This window comes from Mchenga conophoros, linkage group LG4 (genome assembly GCF_057382185.1).
Source record: "Mchenga conophoros isolate Kocher_MC1m ecotype Shallow Benthic linkage group LG4, M_conophoros_male_GT1.1, whole genome shotgun sequence".
NCBI lineage: Eukaryota > Metazoa > Chordata > Actinopteri > Cichliformes > Cichlidae > Mchenga > Mchenga conophoros.
In genome coordinates, this window is record NC_140529.1 from 34,961,398 (window position 1) to 34,972,806 (window position 11,409).

Genomic DNA, 11,409 nt, shown 5'->3' on the forward strand with positions numbered 1-11,409 from the left:
AAAAGTCAGAATTCTGAGAATAAAGTCAGAATTCTGAGATTAAAGTCAGAATTCTTTTTTTTTTTTTCCAGTGGCCCTAATCCTCTTCCGTAAATCACTGACCTGCTCTGGTTAATTTATAGCAGTCAAGAAGGCTGGAATTTAAAAGAGTGCAAGTTTCTTATCTCTGGTTATCATAACCTTTGCAGTTCATACTGTGTTGTTTTAACAAATTATTAGGTTGTCAGAATCCCAAAGAAAGTTGTTTCTTTTTGTCCTGTTTTTTGTTTGTTTTTTTTAATAATGAGGAAAAAGTCCACACTTCCGGTGCAGAGGGAGCGCTTCCTGGTGGCTGAATCCCTCAACAAATATATTCAAATGTTTTTATTGATGGATATTCCTGTTCATGTGAATCATGCCTCGTAAAAAGGAGCTCTCAGAAGATTTACGAGCCAAAATTGTTGATTTGCACAAAACTGGAAAAGGGTATAAAATAATAGCACGCACTTTAGGTATTCATCTCTCCACAGTCAGGGAGATTGTGCATAAATGGAGACGATTCAATACTGTGGCTACTCTGCCGAGAAGTGGACGCCCTACAAAGACGTCTGCAAAGACAAAGATCATCAACGAGGTAACCTTAATAATCAGTCTGCAAAAAGTAAATCGTGCAGCCATGCGTGCATAAAGGCACCTCTGCGGGGCTGCAGCGAGTCATCGAGTTGATTAAAATAACTGGATCACAAAAATAATACATAAAACATCTTCGACGCATCTTATTTATTTAATTATTTATTTTTTTATTCATTTTTTATTTTTTTGCTTCGTTGCTTCATTTAAATTAATGCACGACTGCGTAGATCTCAACTTATAAAGGCGAGGGTTTCTCCCACGTTTGCAACTAAAATCAGACCTGCAGGAGAAGATGCATCTGGGAGCATACGTGTGAATAAAAAGCTTTACAACATTAATGCAGGCAGTCCCCATGTTTTCAACGAAAAAAGACTGGTAACACACCGGCAGCAGTGAAGATGATGCTGTCATAGTTTTTTATGGGATCTGCACACCCGGCGGAGAGCAGAGAGATGGAGCCATTAGCTCAGGTGGAGCGCTGTTCCTATAAGCGCCGTTAAAAACCTTTACTAGAAAACGAGCTCCAACGTGAAGAAAAGAGAACCTTTCAGAACCTCCCACCCAGCGCTGTTTGTTTTAAACAGTGACAAAATCTACAGCAAATCCACAGAGGTCAAAATAAAAGCATATGTACACTCGTAACTCAGTGTGACATGATGTTTAAATTAGTCCCACTTTCTGCCAGAGTGATTCCTAATGTAGGTTAATATAAATATAAATTATATTACATAAATGAAAATGCTGATATGCTGCGTTAAATGCTCAAACACACACACAAACACGTTAAGACACACCAAATCTGCCTCATCCAGGAGACAACACTGTCAGAGCTCTTTATTAATATAAGTCTTCCAGTAAGACCGAAACTAAAGACTATTTTATTTGATGGCCTTGTTTGGGTTGTATTGATGCTTTATTATATTGTATTGTGATTAATTATTTTGTTAACGTTTCATAAAATGTTTCCTTCATAAACTGTTAGTTAAAGTGAGTTCAACTGTTAAAACATTGTAACTTGTAAAATGGAAACTAAGGAGCAGTTTGTTTTATTTTTTTATTCGTTTGAATATTCACTATTGCCGAGACAAAAGTATTTCTTATCCGATAAGTCATTTAATTGATGGAATAATTGATAAAATCCTCAGTTACTAAGGAATCAATAGGTGCAGCCCCACTTTTAACACTGAAGGAATGTGCTTTATCTAACTCTAACTGACTTATATTTTGGTCGGCCATTATTATCCCGCCGTAGATTTTTTGGTAACAGTAGTTGTCACGGTGGGGAACTCCGGGGGGTTAAAGGAACGGACCCAAAAGCAGAACACGAAAGAAAACTACTTACTGGTTAAACAAAAGGCAAGCCTTTATTACGAAACTAAAACCTAAACTGAAAAAACTAGCATTGGCTATAACAACTCCATCCATCCATCCGTATATCCATCTTCTTCCGCTTTATCCGGGGCCGGGTCGCGGGGGCAGCAGCCTAAGCAGAGAAGCCCAGACCTCGCTCTCTCCAGCCACCTCCTCTAGCTTAACTTCTCACCCTATCTCTAAGGGAGAGGCCAGCCACCCTTTGGAGGAAGCTCATTTCCGCTTCTTGTATCCGCAATCTCGTTCTTTCAGTCACTATCCACAGCTCGTGGCCATAGGTTAGGGTAGGGGCGTAGATCGACCGGTAAATTGAGAGCTTCGCTTTTACACTCAGCTCTCTCTTCACCACAACGGACCAGTGCAGCGTCTGCATCACTGCGGCCGCAGCACCAATCCGTCTGTCGATCTCCGGCTCCCTTCTCCCATCACTCGTGAACAAGACCCCGAGATACTTGAACTCCTCCACTTGGGGCAGGAACTCATCCCCGACCCGGAGTGGGCACTCCACCCTTTTCCGACTGAGAACTGTGGCTTCAGATTTGGAGGTGCTGATCCTCATTCCCGCTGCTTCACACTCGGCTGCGAACTGTTCCAGTGCGAGCTGGAGGCCCTCACCCGATGAAGCCAACAGAACCACATCATCCGCGAAAAGCAGAGATGAGATTCTGAGGCCACCAAAGTGAAAGCCCTCCACCACTTGGCTGCGCCTAGAAATCCTGTCCATAAAAATTATGAACAGAATCGTGACAAAGGGCAGCCCTGGTGGAACGCATCACCCACCGGGAACGAGTCCGACTTATTGCCGGCAATGCGAACCAAGCTCTTGCACCGGTTGTATAGGGATCAAATGGCCCGTAGCAATGGGCCAGACACCCCATACTCCCGCAGCACCTCCCACAGGACACCCCGAGGGACACGGTCAAATGCCTTCTCCAAGTTCACAAAACACATGTAGACTGGTTGGGCAAACTCCCATGCGCCCTCAAGTATCCTTGAGAGGATAAAGAGCTGGTCCAGTGTTCCATGACCAGGACGAAAACCGCATCGTTCCTCCTGTATCTGAGGTTCGATTAGTGGACGAACTCTCCTTTCCAGCACCCTGGCATAGACTTTCCCAGGAAGGCTGAGGAGTGTGATCCCCCTGTAGTTGGAACACACCCTCTGGTCCCCCTTCTTAAAGATGGGGACCACCACCCCGGTCTGCCAGTCCAGGGGTACTGCCCCTGATCTCCACGCAACATTGTAGAGGCGTGTCAGCCAGGACAGCCCTACAATGTCCAGAGCCTTCAGGAACTCGGGGCGGACCTCATCCACACCAGGGGCTCTGCCACCAAGGAGTTGTTTAACTGCCTCAGTGACCTCACCCTCGGAAATTGGCGGGTCATCCCCCTCATCCCCAGACTCTGCTTCCTCCTCGTAAGACGTGTCAATGGGATTAAGGAGGTCCTTGAAGTATTCCTTCCACCGCCCGACAATTTTCTCAGTCGAAGTCAGCAGCGCTCCGCCAGCACTATACACAGTGCAGGTAGAGCACCGCTTTCCCCTACTGAGACGCCTGACGGTTTGCCAGAATCTCTTCGAGGCAGTCCGAAAGTCTTTTTCCATGGCCTCTCCGAACTCCTCCCACACCTGAGTTTTTGCTTCAGCCACTGACCGAGCCGCATTTTGCTTGGCCTGTCGGTACCTGTCAGCTGCTTCCGAAGTCCCACAGGCTAACCAAGCCCGATAGGACTCCTTCTTCAGCTGGTGGCTCCCTTCACCTCTTGTGTCCACCATTTGGTTCGGGGGTTACCACCACGACAGGCACCAACCACCTTGTGGCCGCAGCTCAAAGCAGCAGCTTCGGCAATGGAGATGCTGAACATGGTCCATTTAGACTCAATGTCCCCAGTCTCCCTCGGAATGCTGTTGAAGCTCTGCCGCAGGTGTGCGTTGAAGATCTCACGGACTGGGGCCTCTGCTAAGCGTTCCCAGCACACCCTCACTACGCTTTTAGGTGCACCGGGTCTGTCCAGCGTCCTCCCCTGCCACCTGATCCAACTCACCACCAGGTGGTGATCAGTTGACAGCTCAGCCCCTCTCTTTACCCGAGTGTCCAGAACATTTGGTCGCAGGTCTGGTGATACGATTACAAAATTGATCATCGACCTGCGGCCTAGAGCGTCCTGGTGCCACGTGCACTTATGGACACTCTTGTGTTTGAACAAGGTGTTCGTTATGGCCAAACTGTGATTTGCACAGAAGTCCAATAACAAAACACCGCTCAGAATCACAGAATCATAAAGACATTGGAAACCTGAAATGACGGGGAGAAGGAAAACAGACAACCTGACAAAACTAAATGAAAACACAGACTAAATACACACAGGAGGTGATCAGGGGAAGTGGAAACACATGGGGAAACAACTGACTGGAATAAACATAATGACACCACAGGGAACGTACAACTATACACATTAAACATGGAAACACCAGATTTTTCTAAATAAAACCGGAAACATGGAGAGACGTAGACATGACAACACCAGCTAGACAATTAGGACATAGAACAAGCAGAGAGACAAACGCACAGGCATAACTGAAAGTAAAACACTGAGGACAAGACAGACCACATAGAGGACAGGAAAAGATTCATGATCACACCTAGTGATGCATGAGGCTTGTCAACCACAACAATGATAATACTCCTGTTAAAAATCAATGGCAGCTGCAAATTGATGTTTCACATCTTTAAATTACCAAATATGTGTAGATTCCTTAATTTATCTTTTTGTGTCTCTCAGGCTGGTCATGGCTCTACTGAGCCAAAAGGTAACAGAAGAGGAGATTCAAACCATAAAAAGGTAAAATATCTTAATACTGATACTATATAATAAGAATTATTAAACCTTAGAAAAAAAATTAAATGTTATTTTACAGTTAATGATCAGAAAGACTGTAACGTCACATTCATGTCGAGATTATATATTTCCGCTCATCTGATACTGAAGTAGCACCCGTATATGTGAGCCTTACAGTAAATGAAATGCTTTTTCTTTCACAATATTAAAATGATCATATGAAGATGTTTATAACAAAGTCCTGTCTTCTAGGCTCATCATGGGTCTGCTGGGCCAGCAGATGATAGAACAGATTCAGACCATCAAACGGTAAATTATCGTTTTGAGAATTTTTAAGGTTTAGAAAAAGAAGAATCCAAAATTACTTAAAATCCAGAGAGGCTATAACATTGGCCGCAAGAATAGAGTAAAAATGTGCAAAAAGGGAGTAAACATAACTGATTTAAATTTTGTGCACAAACCAAACAAGCTTCTTTGTCCAGTGTCACACTTCTAGGGAGAAAATAAAATAAGCAACCAGATTTAAATCAAGTGCATTTTTCATCTTTTTATAGGAGCAGTCATGGAAGTTTTTGAAGAAGCTTATTTATCCTCCCTGGCCACTCTAGATACATGTGAAATACACAGAGTGGTCCATGTATATTTGGACACTGACACAAGTTTGTTTTTTTGTTTTTTTACCCGTTTACTGAAACATATTCCATCTATAGTTATATAATGAACATGGAAATAATGTGTAGACTCTCAGGTGTCATTTGAGGGTATCACATTTAAATTGGATGAAGGGTTTAGGAGTTTCAGCTCCTAATATGTCCCACCTCTTTTTAAAAGAACCAAAAGTAATTTGACAATTGACTCAAAGGCTATTTCATATGCAGGTGTGGGCAATTTCATTATGTCATTAATGTCAATTAAGCAGATGAAAGACCTGGAGTTTATTTGTGGTGTGATGTTTGCATTTGGAAGATTTTTCTGTGAGCAGACAACATGCGGTCAAAGGAGCTCTCCATGCAGTTGAAACAAGCCATCTGTAAGCTGCAAAAACAGAAACAACCCATTCGAGCAATGGCTAAAACAGTCAGAGTGGCAAAATCTACAGTGTCGTAATCTTAAGAAAGAAAGAAAGCACTGATGAACTCAGCAACGCAAAAAAAAAACCCCTATACGGCTACAGAAGACAACAGTGGTGGATGATCACAGAATCATTTCCGTGGTGATGAGAAACTCCTTCACAACAGCCAACCAAGTGAACAACACTCTCCAGGAGGTAGGCGTATCCATATCAACGTCTACCATAAAGACAAGACTGCATGAAAGTAAATAAAGGCGCCACTCATAAGCCTCAAGAATAGAAAGGCTAGACTGGAATTTGCTAAACAAAAAACAAAAAAAAAACCATCAAAAAAAGGCAGCACAGTTCTGGGAAAATATTTTTTGGGCACATGAAACCAAGATCAACATCTACCAGAATGATGGCAAGAAAAAAGTATGGAGAAGGTGTGGAACAGCTCATGATCCAAAGCACACCACATCATCTGTAAAGCACGGCGGAGTAATTGTGATGGCTTGGGCATGCATGGCTGCCAGTGGCACAGGGACACTAGTGTTTATTGATGATGTGACACAGGACAGAAGCAACCGAATTAATTTGGAGGTGTTCAGAGACATACTGTCTGCTCAAATCCAGCTAGATGCAGTCAAATTGATTGGGCGCTGTTTCATAATACAGATGGAAAACGACCTAAAACAAGCAGCCAAAGGGAGTTTTTTTTTTAAGCAAAGAAGTGGAATATCCTTGAATGGCCAAGTAAGTCACCTGATCTTAACCTAACCTTACTAAACTTCAGACAGAAAAGCCAAAAACAAACAGCAACTGAAAGCCACTGCAGTAAAGGCCTGGCAGAGGATTAAAAAGGGAAAAAAATTAACATTATATTTTAGGTTATTTAATTACAATTACTTTCGAACCCTGGAAATGAAGGGATTGTGTTAAAAAGTGCTTTAGTTCCTGACATTTTTTTTTTTGTAATCATTTTGTTCAACCCATTGAATTAAAGCTGAAAGTCTGCACTTCAACTGCAACTCAGTTGTTTCATTTAAAATTCATTGTGGTAATATACAGAGCCAAAATTAGAAAAAAAACAGTTATCTCTATCCAAGTATTTATGGACCTAACTGTAGTACAGCTGTTGTCAAAAGGTGGTGAATGAAATTTCTTATTGAGGCCATTAGTTAGTTGGAGTACTTGGAGACAATAGTATCTAATACTGAAGATACAAAACATCCTATGGTGATTATATATAAACGTTGAATGTGATCATATCATGCTTAGAAATCATAATTTTCTTTATCTCAGGCCACTCATGTGTCTGCTGGGCCTACAGATGACAGAAGAGGAGATTCAGAGCATGTAATGGTAAAGTAGGGGTGTCAAACATTACATGGGATTATTATTGGGATTAAATCATGGATCCGGCATATGTAGTTTATTGATATGTTTAGAAGTTTTTATACTTCTAAAATGAAAAAGGTTCCTCATTCTGTTTTTGTGCTACAATCCATGACAGCATATTGCGAGAGATAACACAGTCTACAATGATGGGGACACAGATTGTTACTCATCTGATTCTGACGAAGATGAAGATCCTACGGTATGTGAAGCTGCCTTGAGTGAAAAGTATTTTAAGGATATTAAAATTATGCCATTGAGATGGTCATCATCCATCTTTTTTTTGACTCGTAGGCCAGTCATCTGTCAGCTGGGAAAGCAGAAACCAAAGAGGTAGATCCAGACCATGAAATGGTAGCGTATATGCATACAGGAAGTTTTAACATGGCAGTCTGAGGAGACTGAGTCTGTTTTTTCTTCTTCTTTTTTCATAGACTGAAGGCTGCCACTTAAATAACATCCATAGATCGTCACGTTTAAATGTCCTATGCCTAGTAGAAAGAGGCAGGATTACAGCTTGCAAAATGTGTTGCTCACAAAAGCTAAATTTATTTAAATTCATTTCAATTTTTTTACATGGTGCCAAATCACAGCCACAGTCACCTACAGGTGCTTTATATTATAGTAAGATACTCTCTACAATAAAATTCCCCACTCATAATTGTGCAGGGGCTATAAGAAGGTTCCTGGCACCTATATCCTCTAGATTTCTGCCAGTCTTCACCTCGTCTACTCTGTTTAAGAAACATCATCTGCCTCAATACACATTTTGTATCTCGTTCTCTTATATGTTATAGCACCAAGAACCGACGAGCTGTGCTTCATGTGATGATGAAACTACAGAAGAAGATCCGACAGTTAGTATTTTTCATTTGTTATTTTTTTACATATGGAAATGATGACATTTTGGTTCATTTCTACTACATTTAGCTTTTAAAGCATATTTCTGGCCTGTGTTACTAGGAGCAGTTTTTCTGTGGAGAGAAGAAGATATATGCTGGTTCCTCAGTCACAATGGGAGCCCTCCTCCTGCTCCTCCTGGCGTTCATTGTGAAGCACGGCTTGTCAAAAGCAGCATCCAGAGATCTCCTGCACCTCCTAAACTTGGTGGTACCCGGATGTGTTCCAAAGTCGCTTCGCTTTTTAAAAAAGCATTCGACTGATTACAATGGAAAGACTGAGATTCACTTTTATTGCCCCAGGTGTACAAACTACCTTGGTGTGGATCCCGGTAATGAGTGTAGTGTGTGCCAGCAGAGCTTGAGCAGAAAATATCTGATCTTGAAGGCTTACTACTTCCTTGTAATGCCGCTCGAAATTCAGCTAAGAAACCTCCTTGCACGCGTCCACTCAAAGCTTGGGAAGCATTTCACGAGGGATGATTCCTTTTCTGATGTCCACACTGGAAACGAATACAAGAGTGAAAGACAAGACGGCAGTATTACACTCACCTTCAACTGCGATGGCTCGCCCGTGTTCAGCTCCTCAAAATACTCCATCTGGCCCATCCTGTGTACCATCAATGAACTACCGTATGTGGAACGGTGCAAAAACGTTCTGTTGCACACTTTATGGTTTGGCAAAGGAAAACCACAAGTTCAGAGTTTTTTGACTCCGTTCATTAACGAGCTTCAGAAACTGTCTGCTGCAGGGTTCTGTTGGAAAGATGAGATCGGCTCGGAGCATCACACCACGGTAACAGTTAAAATATGCACATGTGATGCGATAGCAAGAGCAATGGTGCAGAACTTTGAGCCGTTTAACAAAGAATTTGGTTGTGGTTTTTGCTACCACAAAGGTGAGATGGTTATAAAGGGCAGGGGTTTTACCAGAGTTTACCCGATACAGATGGACGGCTGTGATCTGAGACACATGCCTGAAACAGTCCAACTTGCTGAGTTAGTGATGGGAAATAGTTATGACCAGAGTCAAATGGGGGTTAAAGGTCCAAGTCTCCTGTTTCTTTTGCCGTCATTTGACATTATCAAAGGCTTTGTTCCAGATTACATGCACTGTTTTTGTCTGGGCGTTGTCCGTCAGTTCGTCAATCTGTGGTTCGACCCACTTTATGCCAGCAAGGACTTCCATTTGACAGATGAGCATTTAAACGACCTGGACAGAGCCTTGTGTGAGATCCAGCCACCAAATGAAATCAGCCGAAGTCCCCGGAGCCTCAGTGAGAGGATGCATTGGACAGCTTGTGAGTGGAGAGCATTTGCTCTCCTCTATTCTCCTGTAATACTGAGGAATGTTTTGCCAGCAGTGTACTACAAGCACTGGATGCTTCTTCCTTGTGCCCTTCACGTCCTCCTCTCCCACTTTGCCACTCAGGATGAGCTCAACTGTGCAGAGTTGTGTCTGGTTCAGTTTGTAGCACAGATACCGTCTCTCTATGGACTCGAGCATTGTTCGTACGACTGCCATTTGTTGACGCATCTTACAGAAGGTGTCCGGAACTGGGGGCTTTTGTGGGCCAATTCAGTCTTTGTTTTTCAAGACATGAACAGCAGACTGTTGCAGATGTACTCTGGTACGCAGTCAATTTCATTACAGATTTTCAAGAATTTCTTTTCATATGAGAAAATAATAAGACAAGGAAGTGCTACCCTTCAGGACGCCAGCACAGAAATCAAAGACTTCTTCTGTTCCATGGCAAGTTGTGATCGTTTTACAAAGTCATTAAATTACATTGGAGAAGAGTTAGTGACTCTGGGAAGTGGCTCTCAGAGAGTTTTGACACCAAGAGAAATTGCAGCGTTGCAGAAGAATGAAACACTTTCGTGGTGCCAGCCACATCGTGACAGTGTAACTGAATATAAGCGTTGTGTTTATAAGAACATGCTGGTTACTAGTTTGGAGTGTAGTGGCACATTAAAAAGAAACAATTCAGTAATAGAAACAAGCAGTTGCTTTGCTGTGGTGGAGTCCTTGGTCGTTGTACCGAAACCCTGCAGCTGTGAAGGAAGGCCCGACTGCTCCTGCAGAGAACTGGTCTTTTTCTGCAAGCAGCTGCAGCGACTAACCAGACAGCCAACTATCCAGGACACACAGATCAACACAAACATCGCCAAATTCCTTGTAAAAGTGAGGAACTCAAATGAACTGTGTGCAATAACATGCCAGGACATTGTTTCCAAATGCTTCATGATTGAACACGTGGGTCACTTATATGTCATGAGAATGCCTGTGTTTGAGACACATTAAAGTCAACCCCTGATTAAATCAAGGAAATCAGGTAAAAAATAAGTAAATATGTTTTCCATGTTCCAACAACTGATTTCCAACTGATGTATCATCATAAACCCACTGTGGGCAGTACTGAAACATACAACAAGCACAACTTGTGTACTGCATTGATTAGGTTATTATTGCACCAGCGGAATAAAGTGATTTACATTAGTATTTTATCATTACTTTTTTATTTTGTGCAATGCTTTACATCTTCCTGTTAAAGAGTACCAGTTCCATATTTTGTGTGTAAATTAGACACCACCAGTGAAGGTCCTTCAATTTTGCATTTGTTTTGCATATATCAGCTTTGATTAAAAAGTGGAAACTTTTGAAAATGTGCATGCGTTTCAGAACATCTTTGTGCTTCTTTGCTCTCATTTGGCTTTAATACCAGCAGCACCCATGCTTTATGGACCGGTTTGTTTTTTTAATCACCATCATTATCCCAGCATTATCTAACAGTTGACAAAAGAGCTTCCTATGAGGAATACTTCACGTGGCTCCATATTAATTTTGGCTGAGGTCAATAGACTGATTACATCATCTGATACCAATAAAAGTAAAGATAATGTTGGGCACAGGTTTGAGCTTTTGTTTCTAGAACAACTTTTGTGTGACACAATTGAAGATGCTGGAGGATTTCTCAGTGTAACTTTTCAAAGCAAATACGATTGTGGTGTTATTAAAGTGGGAGATTTCTACAGGTTACACTTCATTTAACAACACTATGCCCTGCCCTGTGGGTGCTGCTTGAGTTTAAACCATTTTTCTCCTTCAACAGGTCAAAGCCAAAGCACGGAACCCAACCACACAAAAACTGTTTAAACAAGAACCAGTCAGCTAGAAGTCTTTCACCAGATTTCCACCAGCTATCCAGCCATTGTGAGAACAAAATAAACACAATTT

General features: G+C 42.1%; 1 protein-coding gene across 3 annotated transcripts; it reads left to right on the forward strand.

Moving 5' to 3' along the window:
- The first annotated feature begins 125 nt into the window (after positions 1–125).
- LOC146576643 (uncharacterized) lies at positions 126–10,842 on the forward strand. 3 transcript variants are annotated; one of them, XM_085272058.1, is made up of 8 exons: positions 126–613; positions 4,767–4,826; positions 5,076–5,132; positions 7,180–7,239; positions 7,391–7,474; positions 7,567–7,626; positions 8,070–8,129; positions 8,236–10,842. In XM_085272058.1, the coding sequence occupies exons 1-8, from the start codon at positions 395–397 to the stop codon at positions 10,474–10,476; spliced, it is 2,841 nt and encodes a 946-aa protein (XP_085128184.1). In that variant the 5' UTR covers positions 126–394; the 3' UTR covers positions 10,477–10,842. The 3 variants fall into 3 exon arrangements, with proteins under 3 accessions (XP_085128184.1, XP_085128185.1, XP_085128186.1); XM_085272059.1 differs by having other exon boundaries at positions 7,567–7,605; XM_085272060.1 differs by lacking the exon at positions 7,567–7,626.
- The last annotated feature ends 567 nt before the right edge of the window (positions 10,843–11,409 follow it).

Bases quoted from the DNA above. Each gene is read 5' to 3' on its own strand.
- LOC146576643 (XM_085272058.1), top strand. From the start codon at position 395: ATGCCTCGTAAAAAGGAGCTCTCAGAAGATTTACGAGCCAAAATTGTT. The intron at 7,475-7,566 runs GTATGTGAAGCT...TTTGACTCGTAG, and splicing joins ACGAAGATGAAGATCCTACG to GCCAGTCATCTGTCAGCTGG. The intron at 8,130-8,235 runs GTTAGTATTTTT...CTGTGTTACTAG, and splicing joins CTACAGAAGAAGATCCGACA to GAGCAGTTTTTCTGTGGAGA.